Genomic DNA, 27,387 nt, shown 5'->3' with positions numbered 1-27,387 from the left:
AGGCAAAGCTGGGGGGGTCCAGGGATTGGAGCCACCTGAGCAGGATCTGGGGTGGAGGGCTGAGGAATTCAGCCACTGGGGCCAGGAGGCGCCAGGGGATTGGACGGTGGAGCTGGGAGGTGGAGCTGGGGGGGCAGTGTGGGGCCAGGGGATTGGGTGACTGCATCCAGGAGGCAGACTAGAAGCCAGGGGATTGGGACTGTTTGAGGCAGCATTAGCCTTTGGCTGTGCTGGCCATGTGCAGGCACAGCATAGGGCACTGCTTGATCTGGGGCAAAGTGGTGCCCCAAATTTAGTGGTGCCCTACACAGCTGCATATCTAGGGAGGCCCCTGGGATGCAATCACAGAAGGCCCCCCTGGGCTGTTCCCTGGATGCCACCCACCTTCTTGCTCTCTGAGGCTCTCCCACAACTCTTTCTGGCTGAGCCAAACCCAGTGGTCTCCCCCAGCCACAGCACAGCATTGGGGTTATTGCTCCCCTGCAGAGCAACGCAGAGGCTGTTTAACCACCACACGGGGTGGAAGCTGTTCTAGGGCACAGCCCCCAGGGAATCAACCCCAGAAAGAATCAAAACTCCAAATAAAGCTAATAACAGAGCTCTCTCTCTCTCTCTCTCTCTCGGCAAAAGATCTGCACAGGGGGCTCACTGGGTGGCCCCGTTTATCAAAGAAAGGGAGCGAAGTGCAGGGGTAGGCTTCCCCAGGTCATAACCATTTGCACTGGGCTTGATTATAAACAAAAGAGTTTTTTTTATAAAGCATAATAGTGGGATTTCAGTGGTTTACAGGTAAGGACAAGCAGATCAAAACGAGTTACCAAATCAAACAAAACTAAAAACGCAGAGCTCATTCTGTTCTTATGAGTTCTTACCCTAAATAGCTGTCTTTATTTCAGGTGATATCTTCAGGTCAGAAACGATCTTACCCTGACCTGAGTCTCCAGTAAAGTTCTCTCACTTTCTTAGGGTGTGTCAGGCAATTTCCAAGGCAGGCTGACAACCCCAGATGGAGAAACGCCAGGGTCCCTTCATACCTTTCCCCTGGGGAGGGCAGTCCTGTGTTCTCTTTGTGCAGCAGTATACTCCAAAATGGAGAATGCCACGTAAGCAGGTAACGTGTCCAAGTTCTCTTCAGGCAATCAGCCATTGCTTGTCTGCTGGATTGCACGCTCCCAGACAAGTTCCTCAGATGTGGCTTGACATCCATTAAGTTGGCTCAGTACGGCTATCCCCTCACACGTCATACTCTCAGGCTACGTCTACACTAGCACACTACATTGAAGTAGCCTATTTCGAAGTAAGGACATCGAAATAGGCTACTGCGACGCGTATCGTCTATACGTCCTCCAGGGCTGGTGCCATTGACGTTCAACGTCAAACTAGCGACAGAGAACGTCAAAAGGAGCCGCCCTGGAAGGAAATGTGGAGCATCCACACACACAAGCGCTCCCCGTCGAAATGAGGGGCCAGCCAAGCTTCAAGCCGCTCCCTTAAAGGGCCCCTCCCAGACACACTCGCCCTGAACAGCACAAGATCCACAGAGCCGACAACCAGTTGCAGACCCTGTGCACGCAGCATGGATCCCCAGCTGCAGCAGCAGCAGCCAGAAGCCCTGGGCTAAGGGCTGCTGCACGCGCCAACCACCGAGCCCCACAGGGGCTGGACAGAGTGTGTCTCAACCCCTCAGCTGACGGCCGCCATGGAGGACCCTGTTATTTTGACATAGCGGGACACGGATCGTCTGCACACACCCTACTTTGACATTGAACGTCGAAGTAGGGTGCTATTCCCATCTTTGGATGGGAATAGCGATTTCGATGTCTCGCCACCTAACTTCAATTTCAACATCGAAATAGCTCACAGTGCATGTAGACGCGACGCATACTATTTCAACATCGTTCCAGCTACTTCGAAGTAGCCGGCTAGTGTAGACGCACCCTCACAGTAGGGTAGCCACACCTCCTACTGAAGTCTTCATGGAGACAAACGTTTGGAATACAGATATGTAGACATCACTTGTATCTTCAGCTACAAAACTGATACATGCACAAAAATGGGTTTTGCTGATCCAAAGGGGTTATAACATTAAAATGATAGGTCCCAAGCCACGTTTCGGCCGAAGCATTCCTGAGTCATCCATATTTATAGCCATAACCCATTTTCCATAACTTACAGGGGAGAAATAAGAAAGCCATCCAGCAGCACTTTAACAAAATAATGTATTAGGTGGTGCGCTTTCATGGGAAAGACCCACTTCTTGGACGGTCCTGCTGCATCCTGGACTGTTTTATTGTTTTGATACTATATAGACTTAGGGTCTAATACATGGGGTGTTACATCACATCAGATGGTAGGTGTACAGCAGAAGTTAAATGCAGAATTACAGAAGCGAACTCTGCATTCCAGAAAATGAGGAGTATCCTCACTAACAAGTTGCTATCATTAGAAGTTAGGAAAAGAGTTTTGCAATGTTATATTGAGCCAATATTATTATATGGGTCTGAAGCGTGGACAATCAGCAAGCAAGCTGAGAAGTCCATTGAAGTCACAGAATTGTGGTTTTTAAGGAGGATGTTGCGTATTCCATGGACAGCTAAGAGGACGAATGAGTCCGTTTTGATTGAAGCAGAGTGTAGGAGATCGTTGTTAGTGAGAACAAGGACAAGACAAGCAAAGTTTATAGGACATGTAATGAAGAAATTAGGATTTGAACATGTAGTAATGACGGGGAAATGAGATGGTAAACAGGGTAGGGGTAGGCAGCGAGAGAAATTATAGGATAGCATTACTGCCTGATTACGGTGCAGAAGCACTGTAAAAATGCTAGAAAGCACTCAGAATAGACAGGGGTGGAGGGCCATGACCGCCTACACCCGTTGGCCTGGCACTTAAGGAAGGAAGTAGATAGACTAGCACGGCTATCTCTCTGTTACTATTCAACATGCACAGGGGCAGGCTGGTCACAGCATCAACTTACAACTTCAGATGGGGAGAGGGGGGAGAAGAATAACCCGAGGCAAAGCCGGTAATGGCCCTGTGTTAAATCAACCCTTCACTGAGCAGGAAGAGGCGGAAGGGAACAACCTCTGACTCTGCCTTCCCTGGGGACATGCGCCGTCACTGGCCAGACAGCCTCCATGCTGCCAAAGCTCCTCTGCCCCGCTGGAAAGCTGCCGCCACCATTGGTCTGTCAAGGTTCCTATGGACTCTGCCGGATGAGACACCATATCCAGCTGCAATGTCAGACTGCTGGCTCCAGCGGCGCTCCCTGGAGAATACTCCCCCAAGGGGAACTACCGCCACCCACGTGAACTGTGACGCGCAGAACCGGAGCCAGAGGGTCAGCGTGCGCCAGGCCTGGTGAGGCACCAAGGTCTCTCTCAGCAAGGCAAGCTAGGCTCACAGCTGCTACTACACACGCAATCAGCCTCAGCATGCCACACTGGTCCCTCAGCCGGCTGTATTTCCTGCAACGTCCCTTATGGCTAATGGGACACCGGGTCCAGGGAGGCGCCCAAAGTATTAGAAGGATACAAGGAGCATGTCCTTCCTGCGCGCCGGTGTGCGGAATCCAGGCCCCTTCCAAGCCTTTGATATGAATGTAAACCCTTGCATGTTATCCGGTGAGCTTTTTTATCCAGAAGTTTGGCTTGTTATATATAACAGCAGCAGCTGCCCCTGGAATTACTTTGTGTGTTGAAGTGTATCTATTTTGATTGCATTCTGGCACAAGATTCCCCTTATTCATTCACTGGCACCTCTCTGGATGCCCAGGGAATTTGTATGAATTTGTTATCCATCATGGTGACAGCCAGATAAACAAGCCTCCTCTGACTACTACAATAAACAATGTGAGTCTATTTTAAAATTGTGAATGGGACGGATAAAATTGATGGAAGTAAACTCTTCACCCTTGGAAACAAGCCCTGGAGTGAATCATCTCAAAGCTTGGAAACAAGATGACTCTGTATTCAGGCAACACCTTTACCTCGGACACCGGAATTATATACACCACAGATTTCCTGCCAGGTTCTTGCCATCTATTTACAGCTGGGTGACCCTGAAGCAGAGAGAGGTGAAGACACCTGCTCAAGGTCAAACAGCAAGACCACTGACAGAGCTTGGTTGGGAACCCAGGAGTCCTGGTTCTCAGCCCCACTCTCAAACCAAGAGACAGCAATGATGGTGGAGCAAAGAGTTAAAAGAACTGACATATTCTGATGAGCCACGGGCAAGCAGCCAGCTGCCTTCTCCTGACGCTCTGCAGCATTTGACTTTGTCAGCCAGTAAACCGCTAAAGACCTGACAGCAGCAGAGAGAGATGGTTCTGCACTTTCCTCATGCCCAGCAGCACACAGGGCATGGGTAGGGCACCTCTATTGTTCTCCCCTGCAAGGATGCATGAAGACTCCTTTTCCTCTGTGACAACCCCTTCTCCTGAAAGCCTTGTTCTGCACTGACATGAGGCTCCAGGGTGCAGAGGACAGCCAGAGGGCAAAGCAGCATGGATTGAAATGCCAGCAACAGGGACAAGACAGCCAGTTCTGCCTTTCTGTACAAAGGTAAACACCTTTCCCCACCTGTCCCCACCTCAAGGTCAGCCTCTGTCCTGAGCGCAGCTGACTGAAGCTGAATAAAAACAGACTGAAGTGATGCTAATGAGCAGAGGGAAGCAAAAGAACTAACTTCCTACCCTCACGTACGAGGGCAACTCTCAGACTGGTTCAGAGACTCGGGCTCCTCTAGGATTTCTCATTGATACCAAAATGGCTAGGCCTTGCCTCCTTTGTCTAGCCAAGTGACTACCTTCTTGGTTGACAGGTTTGGTCATGGTGACCCGTGCATTTGCACGGGTGACCTCCAGGCTTGCAAATGAAACTTCAGACTCAGGAAACTCTGACTGGTGCAGAATTCAGAAACTGACCTACCAACCCACATGGGCCAATGACAATCTCACCTGAATGTGCAAATTACTTCAGTGGCTACTGACCAAGTGCTGAATCAAGTTTATGAAATGGGTCCTGGTCTTCAGCATTCTGAGGCGAGGCTCTCTCAGAGACCACTGGGTAACAAACCAGATTTCATGCCCCCCCCCAATGAACCTCGGCAACAAGAGAGTTCTCAATGGCAAAGGTCAGGCACAGCCTCCTTGGAAACCAGTCCACAGCTGCAGAGCCACCTTCCCACAGGGGCTAAGAGTGACCACCAATGAACTGAATCTCCAGAACAGAGAACACAATACATCTCTTTGCCATGGATTTGCCAAATTAAATAATAAGCTTCTCCTGCTCTTGGGGGTTGGGGGGAGAAAGGAGACCATTACGTCTACATAAATATCAAACCTCTGGATTCATACCCATTTGCAAGCGTGTTCAGGCACCATGTTGTCCTTTGGGATGAAAGGAGTTATGTAAATGGGTACTCAGTATTTTCAGAGGGCATCAAGAAGATACCAAGGGAAGGACTGAGTTAGTGCCCTGGGCTGGCCTCACCTAACTCCTGGCCAATAGCAGGAATCACCTCTGCAGATGAGTTCCGTTGACATTGGACAACTGAGTAGCAAGCCAGCGGCCAAACGATTGCAGTCACCATAAGGAACTAAGGAATGAGAGAGCAGCTGGGTAGCTGTGGTTGAGCAAGCCAGCCAGGATTGACTGTCACTGCCACGTGCTTATCCACTAGGTGCAGGTTGAACCTCTCTGGTCCAGCAACAGCCGTAATTCAGCATGATTTTAGCTAACAACCACCTATCACGGGTGTGGCCAAGTTTCCCCTGGTCACATAAAATTTGTTTACAGCCACCAGTCCTGGCTCCCAGTGTTCTGTGCTGTTATTTAGCTCTAAATTCCTTCTAAGAGCCCAGTAAGCAGAGGAAGTGTTGGAATGTGCTAGGAAACATTGACCTGCTGTGGTCTGGCAAGTTCTCTCATTCAGCATCAGTCAGGTTGCAAGATGAAAGAGGTTCAGTCTATATAATCTCTCAGGGCTATTCACTGCACTCAGACAAGACAAGGCTCCTCCCCAACAAGGAGTGGGAGTTACTCGCTAAACAGCCCCCTGAGGGATTGAACTCATAACCCCTGGGTCATGGGGTCAACATGCTAACCACGGAGCTAGCCCACCCTTGGGGAACAGCTCTTCCTGATTTACACACTCACTTCAGGGAAAATTTTAGCTCAGCTCAGGTCATCTGGGTTGGTGCAAGAGAAAGACCAGGACTGTGCCAGCACTAGATTTAAAGGAATTGGAACAGTCTCACCTGTTACTACAGCAAACCCTTTCTTGGGGAGGAGGTAAATTAAGTGTACACCAGAAGGGCTTCATTTTTTGCATGGCTCTAGAGCCATCAGGACAGTGCTGCATGCTACCAGTGCTAACAGATTAAGCTTCATGACACCCACACAGTCCATGCACAAACAGTAATTACCAGCATTTTCTAACTTCCAAGACTAATGAACAATAATGAAGTAATCTCCCCAGCACTCTCCCCTCCCAGGAGGGTTGATCATTATCCCCGTTTTACAGACTGGGAACCCAGCATCTAGATCCACATTCATCTCACTGCTAGGCTTGGGAACCCATCAATACAAGACAAGCTACTCGCAAAGAGAGTCAGAAATTACACTAATAGGGGGCTGGGAGGTCGGTGCTTTTAAAACACCATTTTTAACGTAATTCTCACCTGTCACATACTCACACATCTGAATTCACCAAAGCAGATTTATATTAGGGGTGAGCCACAACAACACAACTTGCAAATCATATGGACAACTAACAAAAAAGAAAAGCTTTGCAAAATGCATGAATGCACAAGAGAATGGAAATAATATTGAACTAATGTCAGCGGGAAAGGAATTTAGCTACAAGAAGTGCCTTTATTTTATTGTTTCACGCTCTACACTTAACCTACTGAATTTCTGTTCGGTAATGAGAGGAAATTATGCCAGCTAAGCCCATCGCAGATATCTTCTCCCCTCAAGGATGGTGTTCAGAGAAGGTCAAAGAGCTAATCATCCAGAAGGAAAGATGTTCCTAATTACCTCTTCAGGCAGGCCCTTAAAATAAATTGCCGGATTGATGGTAGAGAAAAGATAATATCCTACAGAGAGGTATGGACAAACCGGAGGAGATGCAGAGAGCAGCAGCAGGACTCACTGGGGGTTGGAGAGCTCCGTTCCTGAGGAAAGTTTTAATGGAACTAAACATGTAGACATTGTAGCTTGGCTAGGCCATCGTGAAGGGGAGAACAGCGAAGTAAACATCAGTGGGCATCTGGAGGGTAGGAGATGAACTGCTTTTTAATCCTTAAGATCTGCTTGTCCACAGGTGTCCGGGTTCAGGCTTTCGGCTGTGGGTGAGGAGTGCAGACGGACACTCGGAGTGCAAAGTTGACTGACTAACTTGATGGATACCCTTGTACTCCGAGTGGCACACAGGTCATCTACAGTTCTCCTCCACTTCACTCTGTCTTGAGACAAAACATCTAGCTGGCTCCAGGAGTTCCCCAGTGTTGTCCTTCAATCTCAATACAGTCAACCCTCGATTTTAACAGACCCCTATTCAGGGGACTTTGGGAACAGTGGACATCTGCCAGACCCCTGTTGTTCCCAAAGCCTGCTTAATTGGGGCCCATAAATTCTAAATCCTGCCCCACCAAAAAAGCAAGGGACTTACCTGAGCCTCTGAAAACGCTGCTGCCTGGACCGCCACCATGCGTTCCTCCCTCCAGGGATGGGGCGTGTACACAGGCAGGCAGCACTAGCACACGCCCCCTCTCCTGGTTGGAGGAGCGTGTGGTGGCTCTGGTGACGATGGTGGCTATGCCGTGGAGTCTGGCAGCCCCAGCAGCATACGCAGTGAGCTGGCTCCAGCCTTGGCGGCCGGCTCCGGCTCCTCCAGAAGCAGCCGTCTGGTGAGTCACTGGCTTTTCTTTTTGGGGATGTTGGGGCTGCAGCTGGGGGACCCTGGAAGGGGTGGGTGGGTAGTAAACCCTCTATTTAACAGACTTTCAGTCTTACTGACACTGCCCTCATTAGTCTGCTAATTTGAGGGTTTTCTGTAGATCCTCTCCATATTGTCCGAGATCTTCCTCTTTTGCATTTTCCTTGTGGGTTCCACGTGAGAGCTTGATGGACTATCTTGGATGATGGTTTCCTGAGAGAGTGGCCTCGCCGTCCCCACTTTCTTCTCTTGATTTGAATGTCAAGTGGTTCCTGACTTGCTCTGTTCCAAAGCTCCTCATTCGTGGACAAGTCTTTCCCTTGGATTCGAAGCCTGTACCTCAGGCATCTGTTTGTGAATGTCTGTAGCCTGAGGGCGTCATGTTACTGTCTATTCCAGGACAAGTGTTCAAGAGGATTCTCTTGGAGCACATGAAGACAGAAATTGATAGGCAGCTCAGGGAAGAGCAGGCCAGCTTCTGAAGAGAAAGCTCTTGTACTGACCACATAGCAGCTCTCAGAGTGATCACAGAATAGTCACTTAAGAGGAACTGCCCCTGTACATAACCTTCACAGACTTCCAAAAGTCTTTGGCTGCACTGAGAGACGCACTTTGTGGAAACTGTTGCAACACCACAGCATCCCACCCAAAATTATTAACCTGATCCACTCAACATACGAACCTGTGACTTGCCAAGCTGTTCACAATGGCGTCTTGACAGAATTCTTCAGCATACTCAGGGGTGTGACGAGGGTGCCCATTGTCACCTTTCCTGTGCTTGATCACAATGGACTGGATTCTGAGCAGCGCTACAGATGGCGATTAACGAGGCATTCAGCAGACACTTTTCAAAGGTGACCTAGCCAAGGGGTATATCGACACTGCAGCTGGAAGGGTTCTTTCCAGCTTGGGCCGATGCACATGCACTAGTTTCGACTGAGCTGAAGAGCAGTGTAGCTGCAGAAGCCGGGGCAGAAGCACGTACTAACCACATGAGTGTGATCCCCTCTGAGTCCCTAGGTAAGGACTCGGCCAGCTAGCCCATGTGGCCACCGCACCCCTACAGCAAATCTAGCGCATGAACATCTACCTGAGCTGGACATTGCACCTCCAACTGCACAGTGACTTTGAATGTCTGAGACACACGCATACGCTCCAACGATGGGAGCCATAGGACAGACAAATAGTAGCAGTAGCAGCATTCCACCGTATGAAATCACTTTGACGCAGAATTAAAACTGGAAGGCTTTGACCTGTCACCTGGATTTTCATAGGCGGGACACTGAAAACGTTAACCTCAGCATCAGTTTCTAGACAGTCCCAGGCACTTGGGTCTGTGCAGCTTTGCTTTATACCATGGCGGAGACAACATTTATTGTATTATACTTTCTCAGAGCCGGAAGGCTCAACAGCACTGAAATTTAATCTCAGCCTTTTCAAATTTGCTCATCAAAAACATCTGAGGTGCACAAGGCAAAGCTATTTTGAGACTCTCTCTTAAGGAGGAAAACAGAAGTCAATTTATAATAATGGCATCTTATTGTTGCAGCGTGACAGTCCTATTTATATAGCAGGCATGTCATGTTCAGTCACTTTGCTGTTTTAAATACTTACATTGTGATCTGCCCCCCGCTTCTCAGCCTCACAGGGTCAATTAGACTTAATCAGCCAAAGCTGTATTCTTTCTTCTCTGCATAACACTGCCAGAATAGGAAATTGTCCAGATTCAGGACTTCATGTTTGCTGGTGTGTGATTGTAGCGCTGACGCATGGAGCAGACAGACAGGGGGACCGTTGGTAATGATGTTGTAGCATTTAACTTTTCAAAAGGAGTTCGCCTTAGCAGGGTAGGCCTGCCAGGGAAGAGAGATGTTGATACTCTCATGTCAGTCAACACCTTACTCAGCTGGACCAGACTGGGGCTTCACGCTTACTGCTGGCTGGCGTTACACGGCTGTGCCCGGTTTGCTTCAGTGGAATTGCTCCAGCTTCACACCCACAGAGGTGTGAGCCCAGAACCAGACCCTCTCCCCTTCGATGCAGTTGCACCTGGGGCGGGATGGAGAGCAGGATTCAGTGCGCTGTGCTCACACACAGTTGCAGCTGGACCTGAAACAAGAACTGAATGCTGACAAGGGGGCTTTCGGGTTACCTCTACAAAGCCATTCAGCACCCGCAGCTGCCCTGCCTTGGACTCGTGGGGCTGTCAAGTTGCCATACAGACTGTCAGGCATGGGAGACGAGGTGGGAGGTCCCAGAGCCCAGACTCCAGCCTGAACATCTAAACAATTTTTAGGTCAGCTGACCAGGGCTGGCCAAGGCCAAGTTGTGAGTCTTTTATTCCAGCGTAGACGCACCTTGAGCCCGTGTTGGCTGCATCGACACTGGGAGCAAGGCTGAGGTTTCCCCCTCGTGCAGACATACGCAGGCTAGCGCTGATCAGTGCACTAAAAATAGCAGCATCGCCATTGTAGCTTGCACCCACGGGGGCTGAGCGGTGGGTATGAGGGACGGCTCAACCATGTGTCCACTGCTACCTGTGCGCCACTGCGGTCACGTTCCTGGTTATACTCGTGCTTCTCAGCCTGTGCCCACAGGGCTGGGACCCACAGCCCTACCTCCGAGCACAGACACAGCCATGGTTTGCAATGTACTTAGGCACAGTGATATGCCAGAATGTCTGCGCTCTGGCAGGTGAGGGAAGAGCTGTCGGGAGTTTCACAGTAATCAAAGTGCCTGCAAACGAGGCATGTCTAATAGATGAGGAGCTCAGTATGGATCTCACCTCCTGCACCTCACACAGGAACTATTTCTTGATGAACTGAAGCTGGACGCTAGGAAGGTATTTGTAGCCATCGAACAGAGAGGGAGACCGAACCACAAACGAGGCGAGTGAGTCACCTCTAATCGCACAATGAGCCAGTGGCTGAGCCAGCCCCAGATCCCAGGAGTCTTGACCAATGTTCCCTGTAAGCTGAGCACTTGGGCGGCCACCAAGCAGAGCCAAATGCTGCCCAGCTGATTACCAGAGCACCTGCAGCACCCCCAGCCGGCAGCGTGTGTTTCTACTGGGGGTGCACCTCCACACATGCCTCGGCGCACATAACAATTTATTCCTCACAGGGATGGAAAAATTAGAGAGAAAGTTGGTCTCGACCCACAGAAACATGCAGTGGGAGCAACCTCCAGCAGGAAATTTGACACAGAAGAGTTCAGTCTACTGAATCCTGCTCCCCTGAGAGGGCTGGATAGTCCATCCAAGAGCAAACAAGAAAGGGGAGCAGATGAGTGCAGATGTAATGCAGCTCTGACGCTCTCTCCCCTAGGAGAAATACATCTTTCCTTAAGCAAATAAAGCCCAGAAGGGCCCTATTGCCAGGGCAGCAGGCTCCTGGGGATCCCCAGAGCTGAGCTGTCCTCCAGTGGGAATCTCACACGTTAGGCCAAGGGCTCCCTCCCATGTGTCATTCTGACCTGCCAAGCTAGACCTCCTGCTCTGTCACTTGAAACCACTGCCCATTTTTCTGCCATCCGTCACTACTGAGAACAGCCTCTCTCCATCCTCTCTAGAGCCCCGCTGCCGGAGTTTGAAGGCTGCTATCAAATCACCCCTCACTCCTCTCTTCTGCAAACTAAATAACCCTAAGTCCCTCAATCCCTAATTGTTGGTCATGTGCTCCAGCCCCCAATTATTTTCATTGCCATCCACTGGACGCTCTCTAATGCATCCACATCCTTTCAATACTGGGGGCCCAGAACTGGACACACTATTCCAGATGTGGCCTCACCAGAGCCCAATAGAGGAAAAGGAACAATGGACTGAAGCCAAATAGGTAGGGCCCTACCAAATTCACAGTCTATTTTTAACAATTTCATGGTCCGAGTTCTACCTACAGCTGCTGTCTCCAACCCTGGCAGGTATACACAGACTCAAAAGAGTCTTCAGGGAACAGATGCTAAACTGAACATTTTTAACTCCAGCATGAGTGGGGAATCTGCTGGCTGACCAGATGAGATGATGCATCCACTGTCTTCAGTGGGAAAAGGGGAACAGTCTGCTGCACACAACCATGGGAGAGGGCACATCCATGAGAGATGGTCATTAAACCCCCTCGCCGCCAGGACACTAGCAGCTTAATGCATGTCCACGAGATTGAGGTGCTCCAGAGGGGTGAAGGAGGGAAGACTCCCAAGTGCTAAGGAGACACAGAAGCACAGAAAAATATGAATGACCCCCCCACCTCTTTCCAAGATGCCCATGTAGGCAAAGCTCTGGAAGGCTGCACCAGACATCGACTGGTAATATAACCATCCAGCCTGGAAAGCAGGCAAGATCTGAGTTGCATTGTTGTTTTGTATTGCAGTGGAGGGTCCCTAAGAGAGGGTCCTTCCACAGCAAATTCATAGGACAAGCACTGTAATGTTCCCTTCCCTGAGTAAATTACCCCCTATAGCTGAAGCACATTCATGAGAAACAGGAGGCCGTGCGGTTGGGCAGGGGGCTGAGACTCCTGGGTGATAGTGACTGGATCCAGCCAGAACAAAGGTTTCCCTCCTACTCAGAGACGTTTCTTTCGCTGTTTCCCTTCCCTGCTGCACAGAGACAAAGTGGTGCCTTAAATTAGCTGATTGTTGAAAAGTTCTTTATGCTCAGTGGACAAAAGACAATATAAAAGGTCCAAGTTGGCTTATCCCATGTAGTTACATCCCTGCAGCAAAGCAAGACAGAGATAATGCCACCTGTTTATCATGAAAACTGCAGAAACCCTGCAACCCCTGTGAAAAAAGGGTCCATTTTACCAAAGCTCATTAGAGAAACAGCAGGGGTGGGAATTTACAGCCTGAAGACAAAGGAACTCTGAGCTCCTAAGCCGGGATCAGCAGCCTTTCCAAGACGGAGTGCCAAAATTTGATCTTTTGACCTCTAAGTACAGCCCAAGTATCAGTGATACTTTTTAAAGTCACTGATAGTCCTACCTAAAACAGCTTCCTTAATAAATAAATGAAGGTGCTGAGATTTACCTGTTAGCGGGAGGTTGGTAGCATGAGCATGGTAGCATGGTCAATCCTCCTGGCATGGCTTTGGGAAAGCTCCCAGCTGCCTGGGGGAGGAGAGGCAGGGCTGAGCTACCGCCTCGCATGCTAATGAAAGCTGGCTCGCGTGCCATTCTTGGCACATGTGCCGCGGTGGCTGACCCCTATTCTAAACAGCAATACACTTGGCAAAGATTTCAGAGGGCACCTACTGGCCACCATTACCCACAGAGAGCTGAAATCAGTAAGGCAACAGTTCTGTGCGAATCTACAGCCAGGTTGGAATTCAGGTGTTCCTCATCTGAGACGGCTGTCCCCTCTCCATTCCCTTTCGCCCTTGACAAGTGAAATCAGATCAATGGCCCCATCCAGCTAGAGAAACCGACCTTTGCTCGTGGAAATTCTGCCCAGGCCATATGTGAGGTTCTCCCCCCAGGCACCGAGAACCAGGCCATGCTGTGAAAGGACAGTCCTTTGGCATTTTCCTTTTCTGTTACCCCGGGGAGTTATGCATCTGTTAAGACTCATTCTAATTAGGAATGTTTAAAAAAAGAAAAGGAAAAAAAGACATCCCAGGGCATGTTAGCTGGGGATCTGACAGAGACGGCGGAGAGCTCAGCCGGGTGCACCTTGCCCATGGGAGCTGCGTGACTAGCGGGTGTCAGAAGGAAAGCACCCCACGAGTATGCGTCAGGCAGAAACGGAGTGGGTTTTTTCTTAACACATGGGCAATGCCATTTTCTGGCAGGAATAGCCTGCGCAAGCTGCTGGAACAAGTAATTTCTTGGCAGTGCAGACCCTATCAGGCATTGCTCTGCTGAGCCTGCAACACACACAGAGCAAGTATCTCATGTTGGTCATCTGAAAACGCAGGGATGCACCTGACTTCCGAGTTCAGCTGCTTGTGAGGCCGCAAGCCTGACTTGTGTCCATGCACCTCCTTGGCAGGACAGCAGAACAGGCAGGGACTGAACACTTCCAGCCCCTCTGCACAGGAACAGTGTAACCCCTGGGGGACCAAGGAGGCAGCTTTCCATGTAGTGGGTACTGAAACCCTGGCACGGAGCAGGCGAATGGATGGAGCAGGTGTGACTCATTAGGCTATTCCCTGACTGTGGTGAATACATCAGCACTTGGAGCTGGAGCTGCAATGCCCCATTGAGGAGACATAACACACTGGCTTGACCAGGTACAGCATGGAGAAGTTTCCTTAAGTTGGAAGTCACCCGCTCAGGGAGGTGGGAGAGGATGTGAAGGGCTGGGGCAGAGCAGGCGGAGGGCTGGGCATTCATGCCGGGAGATCTCAGAATTACCCCCTTTGTCAATAGGACAGAGCTCAGGAAATGTGCCTTTCGGACCCAATGGACGGGCAGCTTCTGCTCGGGGATGGAGGGCATGAAAAGGTCAGTGAAACAAAGAGTCCAAATTACAAAGGGAAGACCAGGGATTTGAGTCCAGCCAGGGTTCAAGACATTTTCCCCATTCATAAACGAGGCAGCAAGTCCAGGGGAGGTGAGGCCCTGAAGTGCCAGGCCTCAAGGAGCCAAGCTGTGACTTGCCAAACCTAGAGGAGCCAGGGCTCAGCCCTGGCAAGCCACAGCACAAAGCCAAAAGCACTGCATGCAGGCCACACCCGAGGATGTGGCTTGAGTCTTGCCTCCGCAAGGGGAGCAGTGAGCATGGTGAAACACTCCTCAGGAGCCTGCTTTCACCACTGAAGGATTCAGTGCCTGAAGGCCAAGAGGGGGTAGCTGTTGTATGTCCCTTCCTCAGGACGATATCGCCCCACCGCTGCCTTGGCTAGAAACAAACTCTGTAGGGCCAGAGAACAGCTGGTCTGCGGGGAAGTTTTCCCCCAAAGAAAGATGCTTCTGCACTATGTCGTATAACCCACCTCCTCTCCCCGATGTAACCGCTCTTGGTGTTGAGCACCATTAAACAGCACCGTATAATCACTCTCTTTTCAATGCTCCCAGCAGCTCATTTCACAGCAAAGGTGGGCAGCATGAGCCTCATCGCATGCAGATTGGGCCAGCGTCGGCCTGCCCCAGGATCGACACCAGCCATCAGGTGACTGTCTACGTGTTACCTCTTCTCCCGGAAAGTCAAAGAGCTTTCTCATGGGTGAAGATTATTTGAAGCCACCCCTAGTTGTAACTCCAGGCTCGGGAGCAGCACCTGAATGGCAAGGCTTTGCTCTTCTCCCCACTACTGGAACTGCTGTTGGCTTTGCTGGCATTATCGCTGGTGCCTTGCAGTCCCCTTGTATGATCAGTCACCTCCTCTCTGCTGGATCACTGCTCTTTGGTTGCCTCCCCCCCAGAAAGACATTCCTCACAGGCCAACTCAGGGGGCAGCCAGAGATGGAAATGCAGGACACAGCCCATCTCCTGTCATTACCCCTAAACAGTCAAAACCATCCAGGCCGTGAAACGCTGAACAGGCGAGGTTTGGAAACACATGCGCCTTCCAGCTGTGTTTGCAGACAGCTGACTGAGCAGAAGCAACTAACCAGTCCTGGCACTGGCAAGGGGGTGAAAGGCAGGAATGTTCCTAGCATGCTCACAAATGTGAGCTGCACTGCAGTGGCAGCTAGAGGCTCCAATTAAGACCCACTGTGCTAGACCCTTAGACAGACAGACAGAGCCTGACACAGTTAGATTGTAAGCTGACATAGGGTGGGAAAGAAAAACAAAGGCACGGAATGGTGAAGTGACATGCCTAAGGCCACCTACAAGATCAGTAGCACAGCTCCGGGCAGAACCCAGCTCTCTTGACTCCTAGTCTACTGCCCTACCCACCAGATCACATTGCTTCCAATTGTCCTTCCTCCAAAGTGTTAAGATTGATTGGGTGGTGGGGGGTGTACAGAACCGAATTTCCCAACAGACAAATTTCCCATGCTTTTGGTGTTGGGATCTCATCTGTAATGCACCTGCTGTTTCGGTAGAAAGTGACCTGCAAGAGCCACCACCTTGTTGTGAGTAATGTGCCAGGGGAGGCCCAGCTCCCAGGCAAACAAGACACACCAGACTGCCAGTGGATTACCAGGAGGACGGAAGGGGGAGGAGGAAACCCTCCTCTCCAGCAAACGCTCAGTCCATCCCATCTCACTGCAGCACACGCACTGCATCAGGTCCTCCCATCAACCTGGCGCTGCGGCATAAGGGAACCTAACACAACGAGACACACCAATGGCTCACTGAGTATGAGCTTTATTGCTTGGTTTCTGGTCACAGATTCATAGAATCCTAGGGCAGGAAGGGACCTCAGGAAGTCTTTGAGTCCAGCTGCCTGCCCAAAGCAGGATCAACCCCAACTAAATCATCCCAGATGATTCTGGAGGATGGTTCACTACTCACCATCATTCTGGGCAGCAAGATAAATTGGTTTGATGCTGGGAGAAACAACAGTAGGTAAAAATATCCTCACTCCAGGCAAATCTCCTCGCTGTGCCACTATGAGTCAGGTGGTTGGACATCTCCCTTGAAATAATATTACCAGCCTCCAACGTGGCTGCTGGGTCCCATTGACCCTTCAGCCTAAGAACTAGGAGAGGGGATGTGCCAGAAGCAGATTGCTGACTTTTGAATGATTTCAGAAGGCAGATGCTTGGAGCGGGAAGGGGAGCAGATCACAAGAGCTTGGCTTGACAGGCATGCCAACAGAGCCACGACTGCAGCACAGAGCTACTGAGGACAACTCTCTCTGCAGGTGCTGTGCCAGGGCCTTAGCCAAGAAGCGGGGCACACTGCGTCACTGCTGGCGTACAGCAGGCACAAACAAATGGCCTCACAGGAAACTCCAGCTCTCAAAGCAGCCTGCAAAGCCGATTCTCGATCTCTTCATCCAGACATTGTCCTTGCATGGATATTGGGATGCAGCTCTCCTTCACATCTCGGGGCACACGGAGATTTCTCTGTCCATTCACTGTTGCCATGCTACCCTGTGCCGCTTGCCTGCTGCTGGTAATGGGTCGGTTGGAGCTCCCTGACAGACAAGACACCAGCCCCTTTAGCCACTCAGCTCTGAGGGAACCTGGATGAGAGGATGATGAGAACTCCAATGGTCTCCAGTACTGGTTGAGCTGCGAAGGAAGGAAGGAAGTAGAGTTCCTTGTGGATCCTTTGCAAAGCTACATTAATCAACAAGTTTATGGTTAATGATTTGTTGACGGTAACACTCAAGCCATGCTGGTGCTTTCCAGCCACTTGAGGATGATCCTTTGAAATCTGAAGATAGACAGTGCGCAAGAAGTGGCAATGGACAAGTCAGTTTGGCAACATGGCACACGAGGCTTTGTGAGACTAAAAGGCAGAGTGGGGTCCTTGCAAACGAGCTGAGGGAGGAGGCTGTGTGAAAAAAGGGACAAACGGGTGGACAAGGCCAGGAGTGCTGGCCAGAGGGGAACAATACAAAGTTTGACAAGAGAGAATGAGTTTCTAAATGTGTGTATTCACTATGGGCTGAATTAATGGGGCAGCGATCGATCCAGTCAGGCTCAATTTATTGCGTCTAGTACAGACACGATCAATCGACTGCCAAACGCTCTCCTGTTGTCTCCAGTACTCACCTCAATGAGATGCACAAGGAGAATTGATGGGAGGGTGTCTCCAGTTGACAAAACTGCAGCGAAGACACCAAGGTAAATAGATCTAAGTACATCGACTTCAGCTACTTGAATAGCTTAAGCTGCATAACTTAGATCAATCTCCCATGGTAGTGCAGACCAGCCCTAAGCGTTTTTCACATTCGCTTTGGAAACAGATTGAGCATTTTCCTGTACAAGAGGAAACTGAACCTCAAGCAACTGTGACATTTCACCGCAGACTTTTCTGGCATTTGCATTCCAGTTCCAATGAGCCCAGCGCTTGGGATTCTGACAGTGTTCTAGAAGAGGAAATAAAGAGGCTGCTTTGAACGAGTAACCATTGGACTGAATGGCTCAGCTTCCTGGGAGGAGACTGAAAAAGAGTGGGTGGGAGGGGTTAAAGGAGGGGGGATAAAAATTCTAAATGACATTAAATAATCAAATCCGATTATTTAAATTTTATGTTTTGATTTTGTTATTTAAGTTATAACGCATTCTTTTCATTCTTTTCTTTTAAAAAGAGATCTGTTTAAAAAGAAATCTGAATTTAATAGAAAATACGGTAAGGACTACGTTTGTTGCAATCTCTCAAAATATTTAAATAAAAAACAAGTATGCTGGTTTTGTGTGTTTAACTAAATTCCCGTTTCCATCCTAATGGAGCTTGAACAAAAAGTTAACGATCTCATAAATAAGCAATACATCATTCTCCATTGTCTAACACAAAAATGTACGATTACTCAGAATGTGCAAATACTAAGCTATATAACTGCTTAAATACATGTATATAGTAATATAACGTACCCTCCCAGTAGGCAAAATCATGTACCAAATCGAGTGTGAAGGCTCTATTTAGCTGTGCATCAACACGTTTCAATGGTTTTATCAGCCAAAGAGAATGAACCGTTCTTTTGATAGTAAGTGGAGCACAAATGGAAAAGTTGATTAAAATCAATGATTTACATCAAGGCTTTCCACTTGGTGATTCTAATCACTGTTTTAAATTGTTTCCATTTAAGTTAATCCACCCCGGCGTTCAGTAACTGCCATACACTCGACCTGTGGCCTTCTCCGTCCTGGAGATCAGCGAGTCTAGCAGCCCATTTGTGCTAGATTGAGGTTTCCAAGGCTTCCTATCCCACAGCTACACATGGAATAATCTGAGGCCCGTAGAGCCCTCCTGCCTCCCAAGGGGGCTTCAGAGAGTGACTTCCCCTTCCTCTAGTTGGGAGGGAAACAGAACTCCCAGCACCGGTTCCATTCACATGACCCGGAAGGCCCAGAGGCGATGTAACCGAAGAGATGCTCGCTCAGTAAGGGCGGACAAAGCCAACGTAGCGAGTCATGCCTGCAGTGGCACTGCCTGGTGAGTTAGGGACAGACAGACTACCGGAGCCACTGTGTGTGTAATCTGCCAGGCGCCACGCTTCAACCCTCGGTCTGCTGAATACTGTCCCGCTTGAGTGCCATGTTCCCTCAGTAGCCTCTCTCCATAGAGGCCTCCTGCCGATAGGGCACGGAGAGGGTACGCATGTGCACATGTTCCTTCTTCCGCCATTTATATTTGCCTGCATGGGCAAAAAGAGCTGCTTCTGGAGACAGATGATTGCATTGTCTCCAGGGGGAGGGAGGGGAAAGTAGTTTCTCCAAAGAAAAGTATGACTACAACTGCCTTACCAATTGGACCGATTTACCTGTTAGCTGAGGGATACTTTCCTTTGGTTCTTTGTGGATGTGTCCCTCAACCCAGCAGCTATCCCACCCCCTCCCAACTAAACCATGCCTAAAGGACAACTGGTGTCTGTGCACAGATTCTATTGCCAGCTGCTCCAGATTCCATCTCTTCTACCTTGGACATTTATAGGGTGCCAAATATCGCAGTATCTAAGTACCTGTTTCTCAGCCCATTCTCTGGTGGGTGTGAGCTCCTTGGTGGAGTGGCTCAGGAGTGGTGGGAGAAGAGGAGGTCTCTGTAACAACGCGAAATGCCATGGGAGATGCCCTACCTTATTCAGACACACACACGTTACAGCTAGATTCTACTCAAGTATCCAGAAGTGAAAGCAGCTGCACTTTTACTCAAGTAACTTTTTGGGTACTTTTTCCACCTCTGGTCAATTGGAATATAAATATTGTGCTTACATCTCAACATAGAGTGCACAGAGCAGTATAAAGAAGTCATCTTATGAAATTTAGTTTGCACTGACTTCACTCAGGCTTTTTCTGTAACTTGCTGTAAAACTATCTAGAATGAGCTGACACCTCAAGTACCCCAGGTGAAAACTGCTGCAAAGTGCTGAAATATTCTCCTGAATCAGTACCTAAACCTGCACTGAAATGCAGATCTGTGTTGGGGCTGTCATATGGACCAGGTTTGTGGCTGTCTGCATATTTTATATACCCACATATATATTTAATACCTCAGTATGTAGACATATGTATGCACCTATACATTGATACTAACACACAACACACTGCATTCTAACAATTCGTGGGTCACCATCAACACTTAGAGCAACAAGTTTCCCAAACCAGAGAAATGCATGGGCCAGCGATATTTATCCAGTGCTTTTTAAACCATGTATGCCCAACTGGCTATAGCACCAGAATCCCGGAAACTCCAGACACCTCTTCACTGCTCCATTCGAGCAGCGACCTCACTCTCTGAGCTGGGAAGGAAAGAAACGCAAGCTCCCATCAGCACCAGTCTGACTTACTTGCTGAGAAGGTGGCTTCAGTGTGGACAGGAGGAGTGGAAGGGACGCAGGGCGGGTACCCCACAAAGAAGGAACGCAGAGAGCGCTCGGACAGGAGGGGAGAGCGCTGGGAGGGGATGTTCTCGCAGCTTCCCACGCTGTTGTGAATCTTTAAATTCAGGGGCTTGTTCTTTTTCTTTGCTCTAAGAGAAAGAGAAGGAGAAAAAAAAATGAAGAGCAGTGAAGGCAACAGGATACATTTTCCTGGCAAACATGCGAGAAGGGACGAGTGCTAGTAAGCCAAGCCTCCTGCTCAGGACAACACGAGCCTGCATCTGACTAAACCACAAGCATAGGAAGATGTGAGCCCCAGCCCATGTCCCTGCACTCTGGAATGATCCCATACTTCAGAAATATGTGAAATCCCAACCTGGGCCCACCTCCATACCTTAATAACGAGCTGAACCAGAACCCGTTTCCAAAGTCAGGTCTGGCTCTGAGGCTTACCTCCAAGCCACATTACAGGAGTAGAGGTGTTTATCAAGCACTTTGAAACACCTGGGTGGCAGGTGCTCTGTGAATGCAAACGATTATTACCGCTATGGCAACATAAGCTAATAAAAATCACATCCTTTCTTCACACTCCAGCCGCGCAAAGTCCTTATTGAATTTCACATTTCTAACACTACTGCAAAGTTAACACATCAATCTTTAGCATCCTACAGGAATTACACTCAGCTGCTTCCTGAAAAGCCTCCAGTGCCTGTGACAGATCAATGTGATGCCCTGCTGGGGAACTGGAGCTTCACCATAATTTATTCTTTAAACCCATTTTCCGTCAAGCCTTGGAAAGGGACAAATGAGTCAGGGGTCTGCACTGACCCACAAGAGCTGTGGAACTATTTTCCCATATGAGCTTGTTCCACTGGAGCGATGTTTTCAAAAAAACTCAGTGCTTAAGCCATTCCTACAGAAGGTTTGTTTTAAAAAACACATCCACGCTGCTTATCCAAGTGGAATTGCCCATGCGAATGGGTGTTTGTGTACACAAATCTGGATACCAAACCTTTTCGTTTGGTACGGTCTACCCACTATCACAAAAATGAGAGAGCATTGACCCCAGCCTAAATCCTTGCCCACAAAAAGTCCTGAAAACAACAGCAAAAATCCACAAAATTAAAAAAAAAAAAAAAAAATCACACTATCCCAAATACCTTACATCCCTCCATGAGATGAGCCAGAGACACCATGACATGCACTAGGAATTTTACTAATGCTATTAAGCGAACATGAAAGGAGTCCAAATACCATGGTGACAGGTAGCAATATAAAACCTTTAAGATGAGCAACATAAAACCCTAGGAGAGATGGAATACAAACGCTGGAGCCATGAAATCTTAGGACTGAACCTTTTAAAGCTACCAAGGGGATTTAAACACTCAGTTCCCATTCCTCCAGGATACTGGGAACTCAGATTCCTTCAGCAACTTTGAAAAACTCCTCCTGGGTGTCTTGGTCACACAAATAACAGGGATCATTTTTCATTAAGACAATGCCAACAGAGGGCCGTGTCTTTCACCAGCAAGTTGAGAGACGGAGCTCTGTTGCACCGAGGGGTGTGATCAACTGGAATTTCTTTGCCATCTTAAATTGACTGATATGGAAAGATGTTAAAAACGTATTATTCAGCATGATGAAGGATTTGACGCTGACAGGACCAGACTCTCAGCTGGTATTAATCAGTGCAGCTCCCTGGACTTCCGCAGAAATCGACCAGTTTAGACAGGGTGGAGATTAGGCACTGAAGCACATTTCTAACCAATGGCCTTCCCTGATGGCTCAGGGATCGAGGGCTCCCTTATCCTGTCGCGCACACACAGCCCCCTTCGAGTCCATCGAGGGAGGTGACCCATCTCTCCCTCCCACCCCAGGCCCAACCTGCCAGCTCCTGAGGGAAGCCAAAGCAAGAGAAGCTAACTTCTCATACACCTCCTCACAGGGGGAGCCACTGACCCCTGGAATCTGGCTACCAGAAATGCCTGCAGGAGAATTTGAGGGAGACAGGCCCTCACCCAGGCACGGTAATCCCTGGGATTTCCCCCTCCCCCAACTCAGCAACTCATAGGATGGGAGTCCCACCACAGGAAGAGAGGTATCCTACGGGGAATTTCAGATAACCTGCACCCTTCCCCAGAGGGAGATGCTCTTGTTTCCAGGACCCTCTTGCAGACAGGGAGTCTTCTCACCCCACCCATCCCTGGGACTTTGACTGGAGAAGCCAAGACAGCAGGCCGCTGAGTGCAGAAGCCAGAGAGGAAGGGCCCCAGGCAGAAGGGCTGGGTGCACCGTTCTGTTCGGTGCTTACCACAGTCTTCTCTGAGGCACCAGAGGAGCTGACGATTTCACTGAAGCAGAGGAAAGGGCTGGGGGCTCAGCCAGGTGTAGTTCCACACAGTCCTAAGGGGTCAGGCACCATAACCAGCTTAGGAGTCAGGCACCAAATCCCAGAGCTTTTCAGCCACCTTCCAAGACCTAATTTCTTTGGTCGCTCTGAACATCCCCGCCCCAGAGAACGGCTCAGGCACTGCATTGGAGGTGCTAGGGAGGGCTCTCCCTGTCCCACTTGGTTTGGTTTCAGGCAACCCGAGGTAGGGCCTTGGCTGTATTTGCTCACTGTTCTCAGGGAGCTGCAGCGCTCACCATTTCCACCGATTCAATGACCTCCCATAGCTACAGACAGCGCCACAAGCTCTGGCCGGGCCTCACCCTCCTCGGCCACCCCATCTCCAATGCAGCAGCTCTAAACTGCAGGCAGAACCCGTGGGACATGGCACTCTCTGGCACCTTCTGCTGTTCAGGTACCCAGTGAGCCCTCTTGTGGAGACGAACAAGCCCTGGCGCTGTCCTGGCAGCCTGGTGGCGGGGTTCATTTGGAAATTTTCTTCCCTGCCTTCAGTGGATGTTTTCCCACAAAGGTCTGGACACCTGTAGCCATTCTTTCTTTATGCTGGCTCATGAAAGCGAGCTCCCTGGAGGAGCGCAGGAGGAAAGGTGCCCAGATACCAGGGTGATGGTGACCCTGGGAACCAATTAGCTGAATCACTCCCCTTCTCTCCCTGCTTGGCACTCCTCATTCATATCCCTCTTCAGCAAAGTACGTGCTTAACTACGCCTCTGCTTTTAAGTCCCAGTCCGGGTGTGCACTCAGGTGCTCAAGTGAACAGACCGATTCAGGCACATGCGTCAGGGCTTTGCTGACACAGGGCTTTCGTAGGGAGCCGGCTCCAGCTCGGGAAGGCCACCCCCACCGAGCCCTGGCAATAAAGGGAAACAGCTATCTGGTGGGGAGACGAGGGCGCTTGGTGGAAAGACACAGCAAGAGGTCTCTGACGTAGCTGAACCTAGATCCCACTCTACAAGGTAAGGAACTCCCCCTTCTTCTTGTTTTCAAACACCGCCCATGCACGTTAACTGGGAATCCTGGAGGCAACTCACTGCATGGCAGCAACAAGAAGCAAGGTGGCACCTTCTTCACACCACGATACCAAGCAGCCTCCAAGTGTTCCTCCTCTGTCCACACCCACCGCACGTGGCCATGCGGACGATGACTTCAGGCAGGGTTTGATCAGAAGCCTCGCTGTTGCGCATTGCAGGATCTGCAGGGTGTAGGCCCCTACTGTCCATTTTCTTTTTAAAGCCGGATTACGTCTGCTGCTCGCTGCGCTTGTTTTGTTTTCATCCCGGGCTCAGAGGAGAACGCCGCAGGGTGGTTCCTGATCTGGGGAGGGGGGAACTGCAGCTTTGGAACGTCCGGCTCAGGGAGGAGAGACCACCCCCCGGGGGCAGTCAGGCCACGTGTCGCAAAGGAAGGCAGTCACACAGAGACAGCATGCGCCAGCTTGCAAAGGGAGGGCGGGCTGACACAGCCAGCAAGGGCAGCGGAAAAGACCATCCTCACACCAAGCTCTGGCCAAACACCATCAATCAGCAGGAAGAGCTTCCAAAGAAGATGGATCCTCTTTCCTCTGAAAAGATGTTCCAGTGAGAGCACCACAACAGGACACTGGTGCTGGGGCTATTACCCCCTAAGACTCCTCCAGCTCTGAACGGATGTTCTGGATGTCCACTTACCAGGGCTGTGGCCAAGTTTCCCGCGGTCTCATAAAGTTTGTTCACACCCACCAGCCCTGGCTCTCAGTGTTCTGTGCTGTTATTTAGCTCTAATTTACCCCTCCCTGTCTTCTAAGAGCCACTAAGCAGTGGAAATGTTGGTAATGCTACTAGACAAGATTGACCAGTGGTCCTGCAAATTCTCTTGCTCAGCACCAGTCAGGTCTGGAGGGGGCCGGAAGAGAGACGGTCAACCTGTGAAACGGCACTATCCAAACTCAGGTCCCTATGCACTCCGAGTTTCCACAACTTCTGTCCCCCTCGCATCTCAGCCAGTTCCCAGCTGACCCTCCAGCATCATGACTGCCCAGCGAACTAGATAGCACAAGTGTCTCACTCAAGAGAGGGGAGCCTACAGGCTAGGTCTAAATACAGACAAGAGCATGCAGCAGTTTGGAATCCAGAGCTCAATTCTCCCTCTTCATGCCGATCTAAGACAAAATTTCTATCCGGCTTTGGTGACCTGAGCCCCTTTTTGTTAATAATACAGCATTAATTAATGTGTGAGGCTGTGCAAGTGTTTTACAGTGACTATACCACACACACACACACACTCCCATTCTCCAGGGACGGGGGCGTGGAGGGTCACCCTTATTTTCAGCTTCTCTGCACACAAGGGAGACTGAAACCTGGAAAGGCTTCCCAAATCACATAGGAAGGCAGTGGCAGCTGCCCTGTGCCGTCACCACAACAGCATCCTTCCCTTCCTCTCAACCACAGCACATCTCCGATAACCCCAGAGCCATGGCAACGCCATGGGCATCTGGGCACGCCAATTGCTAGGAAATGACTGTCCTGCAGCACCATGAGCCTTTCACAGGCCTCCTTAGCATGTGAAAATTAAAGCAAACTCTAATGCACTAATTGTTTCCTTGCACAGGAAAAGCTACTGCTCATTTCGATGGCTCTGTGCAAACAACCCCCCATCAAGGAGCTTATTTCATTCACTTTGTGCTGTGTGCGGGCTCGTTAGCTGAACAGACGACCACATCAGGTGAGGTCCTGCAATGTAGCCTCATTGCTCCTGCCTGCTTCAGAGACGAGGGCTCTGGGACTTCAGGACCAGAATGCCCTCAACAGGGCTCCCAATGAGTTGGAGACTAATACACCAGCATGTAATCATGTGTCTTCACCAGCTGAGACACAACTCCACCCCAGACACCTGTCCCCAGCTTTCCAAGTCTTCTTTGCTTCCAGGGTACCCCTGCTGCTGTCTCCATGGCAACACCACCTGCAGCCCCTAGCAACAGATTTATCCTCTACAGAGAAGAGCAGAAGACCATGGGATGAGCTAAGTTTTGCTGCAGTAGTGGGACCTTTAAAAAAACCTCCCCATTTATCATCTGGTCAATACTGCTGACTCTGAAACCATCTGCACTTTCAGCTGCCCTCCTCTCCAGGCTTGGCTTGAGACTCTGAGCTATGTGGCCCCAGAATTCCTCCAGTCTTGTGGCCCTGTCACTGGAGATCCCATTAGCAGTGGCAGGAAGGGACACAGAAAGGACAATCTCCTTTTCAGCAGGACAATCCACCCTACAGCGGATGTCTCTGCCAGGAGGAAGGGTAGCAAGTGGTCAGAGCCGGAGCTAGAGGATAAGGAGGGAAGTTTTCCAGTTTCCAACAGGAAGGTCAAGTTACTGTGGCAACCGAGAGAAGCCAGTCAGCCCAGGGCAGAGCCCAGCACAGCACAGAAAATTCACATCAACATTCTAGTCTTGAGGGGAGCCCATGTTTCCGTGGGGAATCCAGCGGCTGTAGGTTGGCAGCATGACCTGAACCAGTCCTGGCTCTTTTCCAGCGAGTTCCTGTTTTCCAATCAGTAGTCCCCACATTTTCCTATCCCACATGGATCCCCCAGGAACCCCTCTGCCATAGCATTCTCCGTAGACACTCCACGAAGCAGCTTCCAAAAGAGTAATGCAAAACCAAGCTGCTTCCACGGTACCATTTAAATTCCACCCACATTTACAGTGGGGGTCTCTGTCACATACCCAGTAGTGGCTGGTCCCCGTGGAAGATACCAGCCTACTGCTGCTACTAGCTAATGAAGTTACTCCTTCAGCTCAAGCAGTGGACAACTTTACCACTAGCCCTGAAGCTCATAAATGCAATCCTGCTGAAGGACCAAGCCAAGGGTCGCTGTAATTCTCAGCAGTTTTTCTGGAAACACACAACCCAGCAGGACAGTGCTGAGTGCATTCCACAGGCAACAAAGATGAGCTCCACCCTCTGAGCTCATCCCAGACAAAGCCCCCGGCATTGTCTCCTCAGTGTGCTCCTCGCAGGCATCCAGCCCAAAAGAGCTTCCTGCAGTATGGAGATTAACGACTAATCTTATTTTTTCCACCCATAAATCAGTTACAGACCAAATATTTACAGAGAGGATCATTTCCTAGCCAAGCCAGGCTGGTGACAACTCTCATTATTAGGAAGGATGAGTGATTTTGGACAGAGAGTCCCGCCTCCTGTTTTGAAAAAAAGAAAATGAAATGAAATTTTAAAAGGATGACTGATGAGGGCTGACTGACATCATCCATCCGTCTCCTGGTGTCGCACGGCTTCGGGGAAGGGTGGCTGCACGCCACTTGAAACAGGAACAGAGAGAGCTACTCTGAAGCTCTCTCCCTCTGTAGAGCTACCAGGTGGGAGAGCGGGTATATGAAGTCTTCAACCTGCTAAAAAGAAAAGCAAAAGCAAAGGAGAAAGGGGCAGGGGTGTGAGAAGGCAGCAGGCAAAAGGCAGCTGGGCTTCCAAGCAACAAGGCGGCACTGAAAGGGCTAGTACAACTCCCACGCTGCATAAGCCACCCTCGGCCCCAGGCTGCCTAATCAGGGGTGGGACAGCCTAGCACCCGGCTCCTCAGCTGGGAGTCTGTCCCTGTATTTCTAGCTATGGTGATGTGTGCAAAAGGGCAGAGTTCCCGATCCCCAGGCTTTCAGTGGACTGGTGAAAATG

General features: G+C 50.0%; 1 protein-coding gene across 1 annotated transcript in view; it reads right to left on the bottom strand.

The window, feature by feature from the left end:
• Positions 1-27,387, bottom strand: part of KSR2 (kinase suppressor of ras 2) — a 237,264-nt gene that overhangs the window by 113,679 nt on the left and 96,198 nt on the right. Inside the window, exon 5 of the mRNA XM_075012305.1 lies at positions 20,284-20,465. Within this exon, the coding sequence (XP_074868406.1) occupies positions 20,284-20,465 (182 nt within the window). The remainder of the gene's footprint in view (positions 1-20,283; positions 20,466-27,387) is intronic.

The sequence above is a fragment of the Carettochelys insculpta genome, chromosome 18, assembly GCF_033958435.1.
Source record: "Carettochelys insculpta isolate YL-2023 chromosome 18, ASM3395843v1, whole genome shotgun sequence".
Lineage (NCBI taxonomy): Eukaryota > Metazoa > Chordata > Testudines > Carettochelyidae > Carettochelys > Carettochelys insculpta.
This window is presented reverse-complemented; position numbering and strand designations above follow the sequence as displayed.